Source organism: Panthera tigris, chromosome D2 (assembly GCF_018350195.1).
Source record: "Panthera tigris isolate Pti1 chromosome D2, P.tigris_Pti1_mat1.1, whole genome shotgun sequence".
In the NCBI taxonomy this organism is placed as follows: domain Eukaryota; kingdom Metazoa; phylum Chordata; class Mammalia; order Carnivora; family Felidae; genus Panthera; species Panthera tigris.
In genome coordinates, this window is record NC_056670.1 from 29626424 (window position 1) to 29649591 (window position 23168).

At 38.4% G+C, this 23168-nt stretch overlaps 1 protein-coding gene across 2 annotated transcripts in view; it reads left to right on the forward strand.

Moving 5' to 3' along the window:
* The first annotated feature begins 730 nt into the window (after positions 1–730).
* Positions 731–23168, forward strand: part of VPS26A (VPS26, retromer complex component A) — a 31656-nt gene continuing 9218 nt past the window's right edge. Inside the window, exons 1-5 of one of the 2 annotated variants that reach the window (XM_042960379.1) lie at positions 731–834; positions 7829–7978; positions 18959–19034; positions 20207–20363; positions 20954–21118. In XM_042960379.1, coding sequence (XP_042816313.1) covers positions 832–834; positions 7829–7978; positions 18959–19034; positions 20207–20363; positions 20954–21118 — 551 coding nt within the window. In that variant the 5' untranslated portion in view covers positions 731–831. Of the gene's footprint in view, positions 835–961; positions 1186–7828; positions 7979–18958; positions 19035–20206; positions 20364–20953; positions 21119–23168 lie in introns of those variants that run through there. The other variant, XM_042960378.1, reaches the window with a different exon arrangement.

A 23168-nucleotide genomic window follows, 5' to 3' on the forward strand; every position in this document is an offset into this window, starting at 1 on the left:
CCTCTAGGCTACACCACAGCGTCAGGATGCGGTTAAAACCAGAGTAGTGGCTAGTAGCATCACCTGTTTTAGGAAGGCTTCCCCCACCTCACGCACTGGCTGGGCTGCAGGGCCTGGGGGAGGCGGGGCTAGATCGCAAGCTCTCCGCGTACTTTACAAAGCAACGGATGTAGCACCCTCACGTTTTTTCTATTGGCTCTTCAGAGGCTACAAAGCTAATAAGTTTCTCAAAACCCAGAACCTCTCAGAAGGAGCGGGAGCTGGGCAGAGTTCCAGAAAGATGGAAAAATGCATAATCCCTGGATGAAGAGAGCACGTACCCTGCGAGGCCTAGGGAAGCAGGGCCTCGGGTAACAGCGCCCCTTCACCTCGGAGGGGCCCTAGTAACCCACCCAGGGAGATAAACCACGCCCCCGTCCTTTTCCAGTTACTCAAACTTCCACAGGGAAGAGGAACTGGGCGTGGCAAAGCCCGTCAGCCGACCGCCCCTCACGTGACGGAAGGGAGGGAGAGGAGGGCCTGTGGTGCCTGCGTCCGCCCAGGCCCCTCCCACTTTACGTCATCTCAGTGGCCCCGCCTCCTCAGCCGTAGGGTGGAGCACGAGGCCCCGCCCCCAAACTGCCAATCCTCGAGGGCCTGGCTGGCCAGTGGGGCGGGGCAAGAGGCCGGGAGGGGACCTGAGCAGGGGGAGAGGAGGAAAGGAAGGGAGGGGTCACGTGCGGCCAGCGGCTCCAGGTCACGTGACGGGCGCTGGGGCGGAGGGAATCTGGGCTGGGAGTTCTCCTGAGGGAAGCGGAGTGAAGTGGGGGGGACGCGGCGGCGGCGCTGACAATGGTGAGTGCGCGGCGGCCCGCGCGCTCGCCTCCAGTCCTGGCCCTACAGCGCGCGGCGGGCCCGCCAACGGCGGGGCCGGGTATCCCGGGTGGGGCGCAGGGGAGCGGCAGGAGGGGGGCGGCGAGCAGGGCGGGGAACCGGGTTAGGCCTGTCTAGCCACCCCGGGAGCGGGGAAGGGCGGGCGGGGCCGCCTTTTCCCGGTCTCGCAGAGGCCCGAGCACCTGCGGGCGGCTGCGCGCTCTCCTGGCCATGTCGGAGCCTCTGCCCGCCTTCCTCGACCGGCTGTGGGGGCCCTGGCTGGGTACTCGGACCCCGCCTCTGCGGGGGCTCAGCGCCGCCTCCCCTTCCAAGGTAGCTAGTCCCTCCGCTCCTTCCGGACAGCCTAGCTTCCCTTCAGGTGGAGTGACCCGGGAGTCCCCCAGTTCCGGGCTGGTGGGGGGGGGGGGGTACTGGGTCACTCTCTTTCAGTGTCACGAGCTTGATAAACTCCGGGTTGTTGTTGTTTTAATCTCTTTGTGGTGACATTCTGCCGTATCCTGACCCCAGTTCAGCCTTGATTTTGACACTTGTAGAATGGGAGAAAAAAAGGAAAGGACGTTGAAGTGGGATGATTTTAATTCAGACACTGGTTTTGTGCCCGCTAGTTTAAGCTTTGGCTCTCATTTCCTTCCCCAAGCCATTTTCTAGAAACTTAACGCTTCGGGATGTTGAAATGGCCTAGGGAACAGAGAAGGGAGGGAAATCGGAGTACTCCAACCGGTTCGTGGGAAGCACAAGGCGTTTAACTTTGTGTGCGTTGGCCGTCTCTAGATTGGATCTCATTTGGCTCACTTTGTGGTATTCGTTTGATTTTAACAAGTGTACGTTGAGTGCCTACTGTGTGCTCTCTTGATACTGTTAGCTTTACCAAAGCTCACTGGTTGAGTAAACTGAGAGTTTTGGCTGAAGCAGAAGCTAGGTTTATTTAAAAAAAATTAAAAATAAATTGTTTTGAATAAATACATCTTAAACTCAGAAATCGTGTTGATTTAATTAAAATCAGAAAAGTAAAAGACAGACCTATTCATTCTTAAACTGGGGGCCCTTTTTTTCATGCAACAAATAATTACTTAGGTTGGCCAGGGGCCACGAGCAAGACTGAAACAGGCCTTGCTCTCTTGTAGCTTACAGTCTAGAGGGAGGTAAACATCTGTTTGATCTGTTTGTACAAATTATTTATTTAACGTGGAAATTACAGTTGTGATAAATCTAAAAAGGAGACCTTGCCTAGTGAGGGAGTTAGGGAAGTCTTTTTTAATTGAATATAATTTGCCAAGAAGACATAAAAGGCCCTCCTATTTATTGCTTATTTTTAAAATTATTACTTTTAATAAGCTTTTGAATAGTTTAAGAGCAATTTATTTTCAAGTTACTCATCAAACATAAACTGAATTGTAAAGCTTTATAACACAAATGGACATAAATGTAACCTATGCAAGAAAATTTGCTGTTTCATTGCTTGTGTAAATTTTGAGAGCCTCCCTATCCACTCACCTTGAGTTGCATTTCTTTACATCCACTGGAGGTAGTGAAATTTCTTCAGTGAGGGCTAAAGAGTTTGTTGGCTTTTAACATATTCACATGTAATTTTGCTGGGTGGTAATGCCCAGTATGGGTTTATGAATTATATGGAAAATCTTAAGTTAACCTAAAGGTGATAGGAGGGTTAGGCCACAATTAGAAAACTGTAAAAACAATGCTGTAATCTTTTAATAGTCATATATATTGCAGGTTAGCTATTTAAAGGCTACCTAAGAGTTTTGACTTGTATATTATTGTCTAATATTGCTCCTGAAAATCTCATATTTTAAATGTTCACTTGAAGATATGAGTAATCTTTCAGTTTAATACATGTCTTCTGTAATTTCAGCAAAAGCCTATGTTGATGTATACTAACCTTCTTTACAATTTTCATTCACTTTCTACCTCCTAGTCTTCACCATCCTGTCAATTATGTATTTTGATTTGTTTACATAACAGGAAAATTATTAAAATTTGATGTGAATAATTAAAAAAGATTTTAATTTTATGACTTTTGTTTGAAATGACGGAAGATGCATATCTTGTAGTAAGTAAAAACTTCAAAAGCAAGACTTTGGGTAGACAAATCTTTTTTCTTTCAACTCCTTTTAGAAGGAAAACAAAGGGGCGCCTGGGTGGCTCTGTCGGTCTGGTCGCTTAAGCATCTGACTTTGGCTGGGGTCATGATCTCAAGGTTCATGGGTTTAAGCCCCCCTTGTTGGGCTCTGTATTGACAGCCTAGGGCCTGCATCGGATTGTGTCTCTCCCTCTCTTTCTCTCTGGCCTCCTTTCCACTTGCTTGCTCTCTCTCTCAAAAATACATAAGCAACAAAAAACAAAAAGAAGGAAAAGAGAAAAGCCAAACTTTTACCTCAGATGTCTTTTTCTCTCCGTTGTCTACTTGTTAATTGTAAGACCTTGACAGTTTTCTGGAGGCCTTTGATAAGACTAGTTTGTTTTTGATGTGTCCTAATGTGAAAAACTGGATGTTAACCTGGTGCTGAATTCTCATGGTGTTTGTTAACTTAATCTTGTTAAAATGTTACAGTTTATTAATCTATTATGCTTCTGTATGTATTATAACTGGGCTTTTAAAAAAAATCTAATCTGTCCCCATCTTAGTGTTTTGACAATTTATGTTGAAAAGTAAGCCTACTTTTTAAAGTTTTAGTTGTGAAATACTACAGGCATACAGAAAGTAATAAAGGATAACATAGCTTTCACATATTTTTAATGCGTAGGAATTTTTGATTTTTACCTATCATGTCAAAATAAGACTATTTAACTATATAATTATGTTATTAGTTAATTGTGAAGTTTTATAAGACTAGCAAGTGTGAGCGGGAGAGAGGCAAGAGAGAGGGAGAGAGAGAATCCCAAGCAGGCTCTGTGCTGTCAGTGTAGAACCCCCATGTGGGCTCGATCTCCTGAACTGCGAGATCATGACCTGAGCTGAAATGAAGAGTTGGTCGCCTAGCCTGACTGAGCCACCAAGGTGCCCCTCTTTTACACCACTTTAATTAGTGGCAATTTTGATTTTGATCTTTTAGTGTCAGCTTTCAAATCCTAAGTTCTCTGTGCGTTAAGTATCCATATGTGGGAAAAGTTACCATAATATTTGCTTTTATTTGTAAAAGAATTTTTGTAGTTTTCGAATCTCATTTTTCCTGGAAGCAGCTCTGGGAAGTATTAAAGGCGAATGAAAAAATTGAATTTTATTTTCCTGCTTCTATTTTATATCTTAAATGAGGTTGTTGTCTTCTACCCTTTCATAATTGCTCCTCCCATAGCAGTTCCCACCTTCCCACCCTTCCCTGCCACCTTGGCTGCTCAGTAGTTTGCACATAGTTGATAATTAGTAAATATCAGCAGCCTGATTTTGAGCTGCTGTACATTGTCATATCTGTAGCCCTTAGGAGGACATAAACCATCTTGAGCAAGTTTTGAATTTAAAACTTGGGAGTGTGAAAGCTAACTAGGAAGGGACAGTGCACATGACCTATCACTGATGTTTTTCATTCTAAGTTCAGAATCATTTTCTGATTAAAATTAGTTTTCTGGTGAAAATTGACTTTGTTATTTGTAATGTTGCCAGGAAAGATTAAAACATTGCTGAAAGGAAAACATGCTGCTTGTGTTTTTGTAGTATGTCAAAAATACAAATCTGGCAATTTTTTGAGTTGATTTCTTGAAATTACGATATATTTATTTTTAAACTTGCCCATTTTTTTTTTTAAGTTTATTTATTTTGAGAGAGAGAGAGCACAACTCGGATGAAGGCAGAGAGAGAGGGGAGAAGGAGAATTCCAAGCAGGCTCTGCACAATCAGTGTTGAGCTGGATGCGGGGCTCAAACCCACAGACCGTGAGATCGGGACCTGAGTGGAAACCAAGAGTCAGACGTTTAACCGACTGAGCCACCCAGGCATCCCTGAAATCACAATCTTTTTGTTAATATAGGATTAATAAAACCCAGCAGGCTCAGAATCTAGGAAAACACTGTCTTCTTTGATCATGGTATCATCCTGTGACCTACTGAGTTTTAAGAGGATCATTAGCTTGCTTGCTGTTACTCTGCTACCTAAGGACAGAATTGAGATTTGATGCAAGTTCCTTGCTCTAGACTTATCTACTGCACCGATGCTAACTTTTGGGGGGAGGGCTAGTTTCATCAAATATTCCAGATTTAACTCCTTTCTTTTGTATCTATTTTTTATTATGAGGACAGCATGTGTTTTTAACTTTTTTATATTTAATTTTTTTAAGTTTTCTTTAATGTTTTTTTTGACAGAGAGAGAGAGAGAGAGGGAGGGAGGGACAGAGAGAGAAGGAGATAGAGGGTCTGAAGCAGGCTTCACGTTGTCAGCCCAGAGCCCAGTGTGGGGCTTGAACTCAAACTGTGAGACCATGACCTGAGCCGAAGTCGGGCACTCAACCGACTGAGCCACCCAGGGTCCCCAGAACAGTATGTGTTTTATTCAATATTAATTTAACATTCAATATATATTTTAATGCTTTCTACTAAATTCCACATACTACCCATAGCTACTGTGTCTTTAGTGATGAGCAAAGGATAAAGTATCTGTCGTCAGGAAATTTACGGTTCAGTTAGGGATTCAGGTATTGAATAAGCACACAGTATAATAAATGATGAAGTAAAAACTACATGGTGTTGTGAGGCCTAAATTTGGAGACTCTAGTTTCAATTAGGAAGGAAAGGAAGGCCTCTTTATGGAAATGAGTCAGACTGAGACTCAGAGGATGAATTAGTTAGGTTAAGGATACTTGGTCTAGGATGAGAAAGAAACTGGCAAATTTGATTAACTTGGATAATTTGAGGCTGGTGTGGTTGGAGGTAATGGGTAGAGCCAGTTACATGTAGGCCACGTTAGGGAATACGTGTGTGTGTGTGTGTGTGTGTGTGTGTGTGTGTGTAACAGTGAAGTACAGAAGAGTGCACAAATATACAGCTTGATGTATCTTCACAAAGTGAATGAACCTGTGTAGGAAGTGCTCTGATAAAAACACAGCATAAGGGGGTGCCTGGGTGGTTCAGTTGGTTGAGTGACCCACTTCAGCTCGGGTCATGATCTCATGGTCCGTGTGTTTGGGTCCCGCATCAGGCTCTGTTGACAGCTCAGAGCCTGGAGCCTGCTTCAGATTCTGTGTCTCCCTCTCTCTCTCTGCCCCTTCCCCACTCATGCGCTGTCTCTCTCAAAGAATAAATAAACATTAAAAAAAAATTTAAAAACACAACAGCATAACTAGCCCTCTAGAAGCTCCCTCTGTGCTCTCTTCTAGCCACTTCCTGATTTCTAATACTAGAGTGTATGTTACATGTTTTTGACTTTTTAATAAACGGAATAATATTGCATGTGTATTCTTTTTGTGTCTGACCTCTTTCAGTATTAGTGGGTATGTGTGTGTGTGTGAGTCATCTGTGTGTATAGTTGTGTCTCATTCCTTTGCCTATTTATGAATAGACTAAAATTTATGTACCCATTCTCTTGTTGATGGATATTTGAATTGTTTCCTATTTGGAGCTATTGTGAACAATGATGTTATTAACATTCTTACATTTGTTTCCTGGTTCATGTGTAAGAGTTCTCTTTAGGGTGGATAACTAGGGGTGTAATTGCTGGGTCATGGGGTATGTATATCTTTAGCTTTGCCAGATAATGCCACCTGTTTTCTAAAGTAGTTGTTCCCATTTGTACTCTCACCAGCCTGTTGAAGGATTTTAAACAGCATATGATCAGGTTTATGTTTTTGAGAGATTACTATGGTTGTGTAGGGCAGACTAAGAAAGGATGTAGGATGACAGGATAGGAGATGGTTCTTCATGTAAATTTTATTATTTATTTGTATTTTAGAGTCAGAGGGGCAGAGGGAGAGGGGGAGAGAGTGAATCTTAAGCAGGCCGTGTCCCCAACACAGAGCCTGATGCGGGGCTCATCCCACAACCCTGAGATCATGACCTGAGCCGAAGTCGGATGCTTAACCGACTGAGCAATCGAGACACCCCAGCTTATACATTTTTTTCGGAAAAATTCACAGAAATTTAGTCAGTCTCCTCTACTAGAGCCAGTTTTATTTATTCCAAGGGCTTACACAATGTAACGCGTCCTGTTCAGACCCATATCGCGGTGCATTTTATAGTAAGTATTACATAGTAATAATTCATTTGGATCTATACGCATAATTTGGATTTTATGAGTTCTGCTATATGAAAGATCCACGAATAAAGGGGACTTTTCAAACCATATATTAAGAATTAATTTTTAGGGGTGCCTAGGTGGTACAGTCTGTTTGTTGAGTGTCTGTCCCTTGATTTTTGCCCAGGTAATGATCTCACAGTTTGTGGGTTTGAACCCCACATTGGGCTCCACACTAACAACATGGAACCTTCTTGGGATTCTCTCTGCCCCACTCTCTCAAATCAATAAATAAAAAAAAATTTTTTTAGATTTCTGGTATATGTTAGTAATTAATTATAGCATTTACCTATGGCAATGATTGAAATTATAGCATGTTTAAATTTTAGTTTTCTTTTTGTCTTTTAAGAAATTGTGGTAAAAAACATATAAATTTGTCCTCTTAACATTTTAATGTACAGTACAATATTAGTTGTATGTGCATTGTTATACTAAATTTGTTTAGGTTTTTTGTTTTTTTTTAGGATTTTATTTTTAAGTAATCTCTATACCCAATGTAGGGCCCAAGCTTACAACCCCGAGGTCAAGAGTTGCACGGTCTGACCCAGCTTGGGTGCTCCTAAATTTGTTTAGTTTTGATGTGGAATTTAAGTTCTTATTTCCTTGTTGTACTCAACAGATTTGCAGTCTGTTTAACTGTAGGTCATAGGTAATTTTACTTGAATTACAAAATGTACTGTCTAACAACACATAATTATGGGCATTTTCCTTTTATTTCAGAGTTTTCTTGGAGGCTTTTTTGGACCCATTTGTGAGATCGATGTTGTCCTTAATGATGGGGAAACCAGGAAAATGGCCGAGATGAAAACTGAAGATGGCAAAGTAGAAAAACACTATCTTTTCTATGATGGAGAATCTGTTTCAGGAAAGGTAAATCTTGTGTTTGGGAGAACTACCTAGTTGTAGGATATTAGAATTAGTCATCAAAGTTGTCTGTGCTGTTTCTAAATTTGAATGATTTTGTTGGAGATGGAAGGTTTTTTTGGAAGGTCAGCTAAAATCCTTGATTCCATTAGAGCATTTATAAGAAAGATTTTTTTTTTTTAAAGTTTACTTATTTATTTTGAGAGAGAGAGAGAGAGAATAGGGCAGGGGAGGGGTACATGAAGAGGGGGAAAGAATCCCAAGCAGGTTCCACACTATTAGCGCAGAGCCTGACTTGGGGCTCAAACTCACGAACTGGGAGATCATGACCTGAGCTGAAGTCAAGAGTCACTTGACTGACTGAGCCACCCAGGTTCCCCTACAAGAGAGATTCTTACTGGAAGGATTACAGGGACAGAGTCTAAAATTGCATGCAGAATTTTGTGTTTGTGACTATGCATGTTTCGCTTTAGCTTCTTCACTGGGGCTGTGATCCACTCAAAAGTTTGTTTCTCATTTTACATTAAGTTGAGTTGTAGAGATTGGGGATAATTCTTTAGTATACCTTTCTAAAAATTTCTTTCTCATTCTTTGTAGCTTATCTCTCTACACTACTACTGTGGTGTCTGTTGATCTCATTTCTTGGTACCCTGTAGAGGATTTAATGTACATTTGGAATGTATCTATGCATAGTCAGATACGTTTATGATACCTTACGTAAGGTTTCACTTTTGCCCCTTTTCCTTATCAAGCAATGTAGAAGAATAATCTTTTTTTGTAGAAGAATAATCTTACACCTTAGCAAATATGATTGATACCCATTAATCATAACTTTTGTTTGTTTTTTAATTTTTTTTATTAGTTTTCTTTATTTTTGAGAGGCAGAGAGAGACAGAGTGCTTGTGGGGGAGGAGCAGAGAGAGAGGGAGACACAGAATCGGAAGCAGGCTCCAGGCTCTGAGTTGTCAGCAGTCAGCACAGAGCCCGATGCGGGACCCGAACTCAGGAACCGTGAGATCATGGCCTGAGCCAAAATAGGACGCTGAACCGTCTGAGCCACCCAGATGCCCCGTTTGTTTTTAAGTCTAGAAGGCAACATTTATTGTCTGGTTTAACATAATCTTATGTCATCTGGGCCAATTAGGAGTTCATGGCTGATGTTATAGGACAAATAAAGGAAGAGGACAAATTTAAGGAAATAAAGCTACTTCAGTGTGGTTTTTAAAAAACAGTAGGCCTTCAGATTATATTTTTGGAATTGCTAGAGATCATATGTAGACCTAATCAATAACTATAGACTACATTTTTAAAAATGATAAAACCTTTTGTAGATAAATGTTTTCTGTTGCTCAAAAGATACCGTATCTGGAATCTGATTATTTATTGACCTGAGATTTTGTTTTTTCATTTTTAACCTTTTTATTGTAAAATAAAAGGTTAAATTTTTATTTAAAATATTTTTTTGTATTTTTATTGTAAAATAAATTTTTATTGTAAAATCTATTTTTATTGTAAAATAAAACACGTAGAGAAAAACCACAAAATAAATATAAGGCATGTTTTCTTGTAGTCAAGAAGGAGAACTTTGCCAGTAGTCCCTGTGTCTCATCTCAGTCAGTTATAGTCTCTTCTCAAAAGAAGCCAGCCACTATGCTTTCTATAATAATAAAATCCCTTGTGTTTCTTAATCGTTTCTTGTTCCTTTAAAAAGATTGATATCGCTTTTAAATCTCTTTCAATCTCTGGTTCCCTCTTTATGACTATCTTTTCTTTAAACTTTGAAGAACTTGGGACACTTGAACTGCAGAGTTCTTTGTGATTGGATACTCATGACAGAGTTTTTGCCTTGTAAATTGGTAGCTGAATTTAGAGACTTGATGAGACACAAGTTAAATTCCATTGGCAAGAGTATATGTGGGTAGTGTTTTTGTTGTTGTTGTTTTTATCAGAGGGGTACATGATATTTGCTTTTTGTATCTATTTTGCAAATGTTGTAACTGCTGTTAATATTGATTCCTGACATACCTTTAGAACACGTTATTAAATAGATGATTTATGAGTATTTTGAAAAGATAGCTTAAAAGAGAAGAAAACAAGCATTGATTATCTGTGACCCAGCATGTTCACTAAGAACAAGTCTAGGTTTTCTGAAATATCTGAATATAATAAAAAAGATTGTTGGATTAGAGGTGGGAGATCTAGCCATGACTTTACCAATCTTGGTAGATAATTCGGGGCAGTCATTTAACCTTATGGATTTCACCTTAAAATTAGGGAGGTTGGACTGAATAATTGGTTTCCAAACTTGGCTTTGCATTGTAGGGACTCTGCATAAAAATCCTGCATATATTAGATCTAGTTTTGAAGTTCTAAGAGGTCTGATATCCCATCCAAAGCAAGAATAAATTCTTTTTATGGTATTCCTGACATGTGAATTTCTGTCTGCATACTTTTTTTTTTCCAGAACTTTTTTTTAAGAATTATTTTTTAAGCAGTTTTAGGTTTACAGAAAAATTGAGAGGGAAGTACAGTTATTTCCTGTATACCTCCTGCCCTTATACGTGTATAGCCTCTCATTATCAACATCACTCACCAGAGTGGCATAGTCTTTACCAAGGACAAGCCTACATTGACACATCATAATCACCCAAAGTCCATAGTTTATCTGAGGATTCAGTCTTTTAGTGTTGCTATTGTGTGAGTTTGGACAAATGTATAATGACATATATCCATCATTATAATATCATACAGCATAGTTTCATTGCCTGAAAAATACTTTCTTTGTACTACCTGTTCATCTCCCCTGTCCTCCCCCGCCGATTGTTCTGCCAGTTCGTCTTCCCTGTCCTGCCCCCTAAACCACTGACCTTTTTATTGTTTCCATAGTTCTGCTTTTTGTAGAACGTCATGTAGTTGGAATCATATAGTATCTAGCCTTTTCAGATTGGCTTCTCTAACTTTGTAATACGCAAGGTTCCTTTATGTCTTTTCACAGGCTCATTTCTCTTCAGTGCCAAATAAAATTTCATTGTCTGGATGTATCACAGTCTTTTCTTTTTAAAGTTTGTGGGTTTTTTGGGGGGGTGGGGGCACCTGGGTGGCTCAATTGGTTAGGTGTCTGACTTTGGCTCAGGTCATGATCTTGAAGCCTGTGAATTTGAGCCCTGTGTTGGGCTCTGTGCTGATGGCTCAGAGTCGAGCCTGCTTCAGATTCTGTGTCTCCGTCTCTCTCTGACCCTCCCCTGCTTGCTTGCTCTCTTTCTCTCATTTAAAAAAAAAAAAGAATTTCTAAAGTTTTTTTTTTTTTAACTTATTTATTTTGAGAGGAGGAGAGAGACAGAAAGAGTGGGTGGGCAAGCAGGAGGGGGGCAGAGAAAGAGGGGGAGAGAGAATCCCAAGCAGGCTTTGTGCTGTGTGGGACCCAAATTCACAAAACGTGAGATCGTGACCTGAGCTGAAATCAAGAGTCAGATGCCTGATTGTGCCACCCAGACGCCCCAGATGTGCCACAGTTTATTTATCCACTCACCTACTGAAGCACATCTTGGTCGCTTCCAAGTTTTGGCAATTTATGAGTGAGGCTGCTACAAACATCTTTGTGCAAGTTTTGTATAGGTATAAGTTTTAAGCCCATTTGGATGAATACCTAGAAGTGTGCTTGTTGGATGGTGTGGTAAGCCTATCTTTAGCTCTGTAAGAAGCTGCTAAACTGTCTTTCATTGTAGTGCTACCATTTGGCATTCCTTCAGCAACGTGTGAGAGCGCCTGTTGCTCCACATCTTTGTCAGCATTTGGTGTTGTCAGCTTTCTGGATTTGGTCCATTTTATTTATTTTATTATTATTTAAAAAAAAATTTTTTTTTAACATTGATTTATTTTTGAGAAACAGAGTGAGACAAAGCGTGAGCTGGGGAGGGGCAGAGAGAGAAGGAGAGACAGAATCTGAAGCAGGCTCTGAGCAAGCGGTCAGCACAGAGCTTGATGCAGGGCTCGATCTCACAAACTGTGAGATCATGACCTGAGCCGAAGTCGAATGCTCAACCGACTGAGCCACCCAGGCGCCCCTGGATTTGGTCCATTTTAGTAGGTGTGTAGTGGTAATGGGATGTTGAATATCTTTTTTATGTTTATTTGCCAAGTGTGTATCTTCTTTGGTGAGGCTCCTGTTCACATGATCTGCCTAATTTTTAATTGGCAGATTTTTAAATTGTTTGTTTTCTTCTTGTTGAGTTTTAAGAGATCTTTTTATGTTCTGGATAACAGTCCTTTACCAGATGTGTCTCCTGCAGATATTTTTTCTCATTCTATGGCTTGTCTTCTCATAGTCTCATTCCCTTGATTGTTACATGGTATTAATTTTGATTTCCCTGATGTTCAGTGAAGTTGAACTACTTTTCATAGATGTATTGGCCATTTGATATCTTTTATGAAGTGCCTATTCACGTTTTTTGGGGAGTGGGGAGAGCTCATTTATCTACTCAGTTGACTTTTTTCTTATTGGTGTATAATATTGGAGAGACAGTGCATGAGAGTGGGGGAGGAGCGGGGGGGGGGGGCGGAGGTGGACAGAGGATCTGAAGCGGGCTCCGTGCTGACAGCAGCCAACCAAAACTATTGAGATCATGACGTGGCCAAAGTTGGCCGCTCAATTGACTGAGCTACCCAGGCGCCCCCTTGTGGCTGTCTTTTGATGAATAGCTCTAATTTTAATACATTACAAATGTTCCGTTTCCTTATTATTTTTTTAAGTTTATTTATTTTGAGAGAGCACGAGCCGGGGAGAGGCAGAGAGAGAGAGAAAGAGAGAGAGAGAGAGAGAGAGAGAGAGAGAGAAAGAGAGAAAGAGAGAGAATCCCAAGCAGGCTCTGCACTATCAGTGCATATGGGGCTTGATCTGGCAAACCGTGAGATAATGACCTGTGTCAAAATCAAGAGTCTTAATGACTGAGCCAATCCAGGTGCCCCAGTTTCCTTTTTGTTAGTATGTTTTGTATCCTATTTAAGGAATCTTTGCCTACGTTATGGGCATGAAGATATTCTCCTGTTACCTTTCTCCTGTAAATTTGTTTATTTTACACACTTCACATTAAAAAATTTTTTTAATATTTACTTATATTTGAAAGAGAGAGAGTGCATGAGTAGGGGAGAGGCAGAGAGAGATGGAGACAGAATCTGAAGCAGACTCCAGGCTCTGAGCTGTCAGCACAGAGCCTGACTTGGGGCTCGAACTCACGAACCATGAGATCATGACCTAAGCCGAAGTCGGATGCTTAATGGACTGAGCCACCCAGGTGCCCCTACACTTCACATTTAGAGCCTCAGTTTGCTTGGAGTTGATTTTGTCTGTGTGACATAGGAGTCAAGGCTAGTTTCCCCCCACCCCCCACATGGATATCTGGTGAACCCAGAACACTTATCGTTTCCTTCATTGCACTGCAATATCACCTTTGTCATAGTTTAGAGGTTGTATGATTTTATTCCAACTTCTGTTGTGTTCCGTTGGTCTATTTGTGACATTTGCTCTTTTCTTTTTTAAAAAATAACCTATTGAGTATAATTCACATACCATGAAATTCACCCTTTTAAAGTGTACAAGTCAGTGTTTTTACTATATTTGCAGAATTGTACTGCCACCGCCACTAATTCCCTAACATTTTCATCACCCCAAAAGAAACACCATACCATTAGCAATCGCTTCCTTAGTGCTATACACTGAATATTTGTGCCTTCTTAAAATTCACGTGTTGAAACCTAATTGTCAATGTGATGGTATTTGGAGATGGGGCCTTTGGGACATGATTAGGTTATGAGGGCAGAACCCTTATGAATGGGATTAGTGCTCTTATAAAAGAAACCCCAGAGAAATCCCTTATACCTTCTGCCATGTGAGAACACAGTGAAAAAGATGGCCATCTGTGAACCAGAAAGAGTGCTCTCAACCAAGTCTGGTGGCACTTGATCTGATCTTGAACTTCCTAGCCTCCAGAACTGTGAGCAATGAATTTCTGTTGTTTACAAGCCATCCTGTCGACAGTATTTTGTAATAGCAGCCCGAATGGACTGAGACACCTAGCAGTCGCTAATCTACAAATCTTTCTTTCTCTATGGATTGGCCTTTACTGGATATTTTATATATATGGACTCGTACAATATATAGCCTCTGGTGTCTAGCTCCTTAATGTGATGTTTTCAGGGTTCATTCCTTTTTAAGAAGTTAGTAAAAAAAAAATATATACTAAATTTGCCATTTTATCCATTTTTTAAGTACAATTCAGTGGCATTAATTACATTCCCAGAGTTGTACAACCATTACAAAATTTGTTCATCACCCCAAAGAGAAACTTTGTACCCATCAAACAATAGCTAGCCATTTCCTTTTTCTCCCAGTCCCTGGATACCTCTGGTCCACTTTGTTGTCTGTAAATTTACCTGTTCTAGTTATTTTTTTAAAATGTTTTATTTATTTTTGAGAGGGAGAGTGTGAGCAGGGAAGGGATGGCGTGGTGGGTGACAGAAGATTCAAAGTGGCCTATGTGCTGAGGGCAGCAAGGCCAATGCAGGACTCAAACTCACGAACTGCAAGATCATGACCTGAGCTGAGGTCAGACGCTCAACTGACTGAGCCACCCAGGCATCCCTCTAGTTATTTCTTAAAGGTGGTCATACAAAATTTGCCCTTTCACGTCTGCCTTATTTCCTTTAGCATAATGTTTTCAAGGTTTGTTCATGTAGCATGTATCAAAACATCACTTTTTATGGTTAATATTCCAATATATATCCGTGTGGAATATGGAGGGATATACCACATTTCCTTTATCCGGTTCATCAGTTGAGGATATTTGGGTTTCTACTTTTTGGCTGTTATGAATAATAATGCTGTACATTTGTGTACAAGTTTCTGTGTGAATATATGTTTTCATTTCTCTTAGATGTATATACGTTAGAGTAGAATTGCTCAGTCATGTTAATTCTGTGTTAACTTTTGGAAAAACTGCCAGTCTTTTCCAAGCAGCTGCACCATTTTGCATTCTTTCCAGCAATGTATGAGGGTTCCAGTTTCTTCACTTTTTTGGCACTACTTAATATTGTATTTTTTATTATGGCCATCTTAGTGGGTATAAAGTGCTATCACATCTCATGGTTTTGGTCTGCATTTCCCTAATGACTAGTACTGAACATCTTTTCATGTGCTGATTGCCATTTGTATATCTTTGGGGAAAAGTCTGTTCATACCCATTTTTTTTTTCTTTTTATTGTCTTTTTATTGAGTTACAAGAGTTCCTTTATATGCTGGATACAAGTCCATTATCAGTTATGTTTCACAAATATTTTCTCCTGTTCTCTGAATTGTATTCATTTTTTTTTTTAAGTTTATTTACTGTGAGAGAGAGAGGAAGAGTGCTCAGTTGGTTAAGTGTCCAGCTTTGGCTCAGGTCATGATCTCACAGTTCGTTAGTTTGAGCCCTGCATCAGGTTATCTGCTGTCAGCCCAGAGCCCACTTTGGATCCTCTGCCCCCTCTCTCTGCCCCTTCCCTACTTGCACGCACGTGTGCTCTTAAAAATAAACATTGAAAAAATTAAGTGAAAAATAAATGAAATTAATTTCAGCTTGTATCACTAGGCCTTCTGAGTAATTCTGAGAGTCTTACTGATTGTTTAATTATTGTTTATTATTAATTGAAATTACTAGGTACAATAATTGTAGAAAATTGTGAATTGTGAAAGATTTGATAGTGATTTTTCTGGGAATATTTTTGGTGGGTTCATAAGGTATCATTCCTTAACATTCTTTTAGATTGATCAGTGATAAGTAAATTGTCTTGAAGCAATTCAAGCTTGTCTACCAAGCCACCCATAGTGAATTCTGAATTCCTTGTTACAAAAGTGAACAGAGGTTTATTCTGAGGTTAAGGGCTTTATAGTTTAATTTTTTAAACAAAGAATATTACTGAAGTATCTTTCAAGAATATGGACTTTATTCTTCTGGCAGCAGTTGAAACTAATTTTGGGAAACCACAATATCCAGCAACAACAGAGTACAGATATCTTGGTAATTAACTGTAAATTATACTATAAATGGTATGGAAATTGATACATGTTTGTCTTAAACACAGTGTAGATGAATTTCACTTACATAGCTCCTGAAGACAGCATTATTTGAGACATCTACAGGATATTATATGCTGAAGAATGAGCTTTGAGATTGGCCTGTTAGAGCGATGAATATGTCTTTTTTTTACGTTTATTTATTTTGAGAGAGAAAGAGGAGAGAGAGAGAATGCATGAGCGGGGAGAGGGGCAGAGAGAGAGAGAGAGGAGAGAGAATCCCAAGCAGGCCCTGCACTGTCAGTGCAGAGCTCAACACGGGGCTTGAACTCACTAACTGTGAGATCATGACCTGAGCCGAAATCAAGAGATGCTTAACTGACTCAGCCACCCAGTTGCCCCTGTGTATGTTTTATATATGGATTGTTTCCTTATGTTTTGTTTTCATGGCCTTTTATACATATACACATAGTCTCACATATCCAAATTACTTATTAATAGTAAAGGGGAAAAATAGTAACTTCAAATTGGAGAAACCTGGCAGATCACCTTGACCAGATGATCAAAGTTAACATCACCAATTGGCATCATGTACTTCCTAATAAGATACACTGAGAAGGATACAACTTCATTTTCTGCGATATTCTTGGCAAAAATGCATAAACTGAGTCTAACTGTGGTAAAACGTCAAACAAAACCCAAATTGAGGGATATTCTACAAAGTAAGTGACCTATATTCTTAAAAACATCCAGGTCAGGAAAGGCAATGACTGAGGAATGTTTGAGATTAAAGGAGACTAAAAAGACATAACTGTATGTAACATACGATTCTAGATTAGAGCCTGGACAGAAGGAAAAAAGGGTATAAAGTACATTATTGGGACAGTTGTTGGAATTCGAATATAAACTGTGGAGTTTTAACTTTCCTGATTTTGATAATTGCACTGTGATTATGTAAGAGATTATAGAGGAGCATGATGCTTCCAGATTATTCTCAACTGTGAAAAAAAAGTTGTGTATCTATGCATGCACATATATAGAGAGAGAAAAGGTGGTAAAGCATATGGGACAGAATATAAACATGATGAATTTGAATACAGATTATATGGAATTTCCTTGTGCTGTTATTAAAACTGTTTTGTAAATTTGAAATTGTAATAAAAGTTACAAAATTGTAACAGTTAGTATTAAAACTTTTTAACCCAGTTCACTATCCTAGTTTAATTTATGTTTCTATGCTCCCTTTTAGAACAGCTTTTAAATATGCTCAATTATGTTTTCTAACTCTGGGATCCTTTAGATTCCAGAATATCTTGCATCAGGCTTAAAAAGCAACTGTTTTTGACATCAGTAGGAGACCAAGGACAATTTCAGAGTTTAGGTAATTTGGTAGGAAAATGAAATAACTTTGCATTTCTACCTTAATAATAGGGTTTCAGAATGTTTTTTGAAGGTCTGTACATTTAAAAAATACCAGACACAGCCATGTTCAAATGAAGGCATTCCCAAAACCTGTTACCAAATAGACATTTTAAAAAGTATGTTCTTCTTACGTGTTTTATTAGTATAAATTAGAGAAGGGCTCTAATTCCTGCTTGGCTTGAGAAACAGCTGGGAGTATGCTTGTTTTATGCTAGTTTTATGCTTGTTTTATTTGTGGTTCGAGCCTAAAATTCAACTTGTTAGTGTATGTGGAGCCTCTAAGTACTAATTTTTTTTCCTTCAAGAAGTATTTTTCTGACTTTGAAGGTGTTATTTGCCTATTGTAAAAGAGCAACAAAAGAAATCTTGAAAACTACAAAGAAGAAAACAAAATTACTCATACATTCCAGAAGTAACTGTTGTTAAGAGTATTTCTTTTGTGTAGTTTAAGAAATACAATTGGCATTATGCTTGTATACAATTTGACCATGCTTCCTTCATGTAACATACCATGCACATCTTCCCACATCATTAAAAATTCTTTGATCTTATTATTTTTAAACTTTAATAATATTCCATCATATGATGTACCACAATTTGTTTATTCTTTCTCTGAGATATTAATTTGGAAGGCAAGTAACTAACTCATTCTGGTTACAGATATGGAAGATACAGAAAAATGAATATTTTAGTTAATATAGTTTTCAAACAGAAGTAATTGGACCTCTGCTTTTATTGACCCTTGATTACTGTTATCTTTTGAGAAGCATTATTAAAAATGCTTTTTTGAGTCATGTTAATATTTTTTATAGTAAAGAATACATTTGGAAGTAGGCTTTTTTATATGTTAGCTAATCCTTTAATGTTTGGAAAAAATTTTCTTAATATGTATGTACTTTACAGATATTTTGTCAATTCAAATTAAAAATTTATAAAATTAAGTTTTCCATTTGGCAGATGTGAATTTAGGAATTTAAAGATTATATATTTTACTTAAAAAATATGTGAGATAAATCATACTCAAAATTTAAATCTTTAGAAATTCTGTTTTTAGGGTGAGTAGCAGATTCAGGGGCAATAAACATGGCTTTTAAGGTTAGGAATTATAACTATATTTTTGGTTACTAAGAGCTGAAAATGATCTTTTTAAGTAAATTCTTGGAATTAGTGATTACCTTACATTAAAATGCTATTGTGTAGAATTGTTTAACTATTTGACTGGAAAACGCATTTGAATAGTTGAAAGTTTTCCCTTTTTTTGATTTGAGTATAGTTCTCCAGCTTATAAAGGATTCCTTCCTAACAAAGCAGGTGCTTTTAAATTTATGAATAAGTGATTGTATAAGTTATACCTTCTCTACTGCTATAAAGTCATCATGATCTAGGTATGTGGTGGTGTCTCAAACTTCAGAAATGAATACCTGAAGGGCTTATATATTGCATTCATCTGGAAGGAATCTATTGGTAGGCCCACTCAAAGGATTGTTAACATCTTTTATAATTTCATGTTTTGGCAGGTAAACCTAGCCTTTAAGCAACCTGGAAAGAGGCTAGAGCACCAAGGAATTAGAATTGAATTTGTAGGTCAAATTGGTGAGTTTTAAAATAGTATTACTTTTTTTTTTTTTTTTTTTTTTTTTTAATGATAACTGAGTTTGAAGAGGGTTGGATTTGGCACTTACATGCGTGAATTAGAGCTTAGCTTTGTGGAAGGAAGGAATTGATTTTGCATAATAAAAGAGGATTTATTTTGTAAACATTAAAACAGGTTTCTTTGTATTGTATTAAATGATACTTGACTCAACCTGCCTTTATTTGTTATTAAACTTAGTTACTAAAAATGAAAGGAGTTATGTGAGCTACCAGCCTTGAGAAATAATTCAAGTAAAATTAGTTGACTCACTGGAATTTCCATCTGCCTGCATCTTTCACCAGCTTTACAATTTCCAGTGTCACTTTCATCCTTCACTTTCTAATTACCCATGCCATTTGTCTTCCTAACCTAATGTGTGCCTGTAGCCAGACTCACCTGTCAGAAGATTCCATGTGAAAAGGAGGGATGTAATTTCTTCTTGACTTAGATCAGCTTCCATAAATATTTCCATATATGTATTTCAGAGGCATTCTTGGTTTAGTAGGAGTTAAACTCTATAAATCTTTTGCTACTACAGATTCAGAAAAGAGAAAAGAAAATGGGTCTTTCTAATACAGTATACATAGCTGGGTTTTAAATCTAGCTTTCTAAGTTTTACTATACATTTTTAAAGTGTCAAAATTGGAATGGGTAGATACTTGTTTCTGTATCTATTCCAGACGAGATTATATTTGAGGGGGCAAATTTTAGTAATTCACTGATAGTTGAAAAGTTTTTTGTATTTGTATATTATAGTTTTATCAAGGTAATATATTTGCCTAACTAAAGCAAAACAATAAATGCTTTCTGCCTTGAGGGGAGGAGGTTCAAATAATTGCCGGAAATGTGTCTATTAAAACAGCTTCATATTGGGCAAACTCTAACTACATTAAAGGGATGAATACGTTATTAATAATAGAAATTTTCATTGTGCTGTGCTGCTTGAATTTTTTTATGCCTAGGTGGAGCATAATGAAGGGAATAATGGAATTTATATCATAGCTCTAGTGTATTAGAGACAAATCCAACTAATTATTTTGGTAAAAATGATTTGCTTTGGAGGTAGAAGTTTGAGTTTTAATGAAACTATATTAAATGTAATTGGTCGTTTTTGCTTTTTCAAATTTCTTAGAACTTTTCAATGACAAGAGTAATACTCACGAATTTGTAAACCTAGTGAAAGAACTAGCCTTGCCTGGAGAATTGACTCAGAGCAGAAGTTATGATTTTGAATTTATGCAAGTTGAAAAGCCATATGAATCTTACATCGGTGCCAATGTCCGCTTGAGGTATGAATGCGTATTAGCAACGGAATAGATAGTGTCAAAAACAGAAAGTAATGGCTACTGTTGAATGACTCCTTAGAACTTTTAATTACAATTCTGGACTGAAAGGCTTTAGATTTTTAGGAATTCTGCCAAATATTTTGTTTTGTCTAGCTAATGCTCATCTGAGGTAACGATAGTCTTCTATCATAGATTTAGAGAACCCCGTCACGAGAAGTTTGGTTTAGTCATATACTTTTTTTGTATGAATCATCCCCTAGGTACTTTCTTTGTCTGGTAAACAGAATTACCTCAAAATCCATTAGTTTCCCAACAAATCCCATTTAGTATGTGGTTAAGAAGTGCTGAAGAGAGATTTCCCCAAGTAGGTGTGACCACAGCACTTCAAATGCGTGTAAAAAAGTATGTACACTATTCTTAAAATTGTTGTTTGTATTTTTTTGATGGGGGCATTTAAAAATTTGAATTCGTAAATGAAGTTGATCCCAAAGGATCGGCAAGGAGGAAAGCTGAGTTGCAGTTAATGTTTGCTTATTGAAGACACTGAAATTTATGGTAGGAGATTTAACTTACCCTCTCCTTTAACTTCATAGGTATTTTCTTAAAGTGACAATAGTAAGAAGACTCACGGACTTGGTAAAAGAATATGATCTTATTGTTCACCAGCTTGCCACATATCCTGATGTTAACAACTCTATTAAGATGGAAGTGGGCATTGAAGATTGTCTACACATAGAATTTGAGTATAATAAATCAAAGTAAGTACCTTTGACAACAGATAACTTAAATGTTCAGGGAAAATTAACAAGCCTTTCAGGTCTTTGTAAATTGGTCAGGGTAAGGATAGAATTGACATTAATCGGATGTTAACAGCCCAGTAGAATCTCTGAACAGAAAGAAACTTTTGGCGTCTTCTAACTCAGTGCAGGTGTCTTTTGTATTCTATTCCTAATAGGTCTCTGCTTGTTTTTTGTTTTTTGGGAGAGAGAGAGAGAGAGCACAAGTTGGGGAGGCGGGCAGAGGGAGAGAGAGAGAATCTCAAGCAGATCCCACACTCAGTGCGGAGCCTGATGGAGGGCTCAGTCCCATGACCCTGGGATCTTGATGTGAGCTGAAATCAACAGTCGGATCCTCAACTGACTGAGCCACCCAGGTGCCCCCGTCAATTTTTGTAGAGGATCTTACCATCTCAGAGGGCAACTAATACCTTATGTCTGTAAAAATTTACCTGACTGGGCTGATATAACTTTAGCCTAGTTATCTTTTTTTTTTTTTTTTTTTTTTTAAATGTTTTTATTTATTTTTGAGACACAGAGAGACAGAGCATGAATGGGGGAGGGGCAGAGAGAGAGAGGGAGACACAGAATCGGAAGCAGGCTCCAGGCTCTGAGCCATCAGCCCAGAGCCTGACGCGGGGCTCGAACCCATGGACCGTGAGATCATGACCTGAGCCGAAGTTGGACGCTTAACCGGCTGAGCCACCCAGGCGCCCCCCTAGTTATCTTTTTAAAACTAAACAAAAATGCTTTTTCTGTCCACCTAAGCAATACATTTTCATTACTGAAAATTTTGGCAATGTTAGAAAAGTAAAAAAAACAATCATGTTTTTCTCATTATTTTATTATTTAAAAATATTTTTTTAAGTTTATTTTTGAGAGAGAGAGAGAGAGAACACATGCGAGAACGAGCACAAGTTGGGGAGGGGCAGAAGAGAAGGAGAGACAGAATCCCAAGCAAGCTCTGCACCATCAGCGCAGAGCTTGATGTGGGGCTTGAACTCACGAACTGTGAGATCATGACCTGAGCTGACATCAAGAGTTGGACGCTTAATCAACTGTGCCACCCAGGAGCTCCTATTATTTTTCCCACTTAATCACATTTAATATTCTCTTGTGTACCTTTCCATGGGGGAGGGGAAGGTATATAGCACATTTATATAATGTTGCATTTTTACAGAAATGGGCTTCTGTTTTGTTTATTGTTTAATGCCTTTTTAAACTAATATGGAATAATTTAAGCATAGACCAGAGTATATGGACACTGCAGTGAATCCTCAGGTACCCATTGCCCAGCTCCAGTAGTTATGAACACATGGTCAGGTCTGTTTTATCTGTATCCAGCCCTCACACTCCTCATAGATTATATTAAAGCCAGTTCCAGACATGGAATTTCATCCATAAAAATTGTGTATCATTTTTAATAGAACGGTAATTCTGTTATATCTAAAAATATTAATAGTTTCCTAATACCCATACCATATCCAGTCAGTGTTCACATTTCCCTGATTGTCTCATAAAATATCTTTTCCCCCCACATGGTTTGTTCAAATCAGTATCCACACAAGATTTGTTCAAATCCAGTGTATCCAAACACATTTCATTTGGTAGTTTGACTCTTAAATTTCTTTTGTTTTTTTTTTCCACTAAAATTTATTTGTTGAAGAAATGGATGTATACTTTTATCCCCTTCCTGTGTACTCTTCTGTTAAATGACTTTTATTACTTGTCCCTCGCCAGTGTATATCACTAAAAATGTGATATAGACATGCCTTCAGGGTCTCAAATCATATTATTAATAAAATTATCAAATTGTTTAGGACCTAAAAGCTTGTCACTGGAAGCCTCCCTTCAGCCTGACATAATTACGTTGATCAATTCCTGGGAAATTATTTTGAGATCCAAACCTGGGGGAAGGTTAAAAAGCCCTCTGGGTATTGTAGTAATTTCTAGGTTTATTACCACATTATTTCAGAATACTTGGGAAAGGTCTTTGATGACTAGATATCACAGCAGCAGACTCAACCTGTGG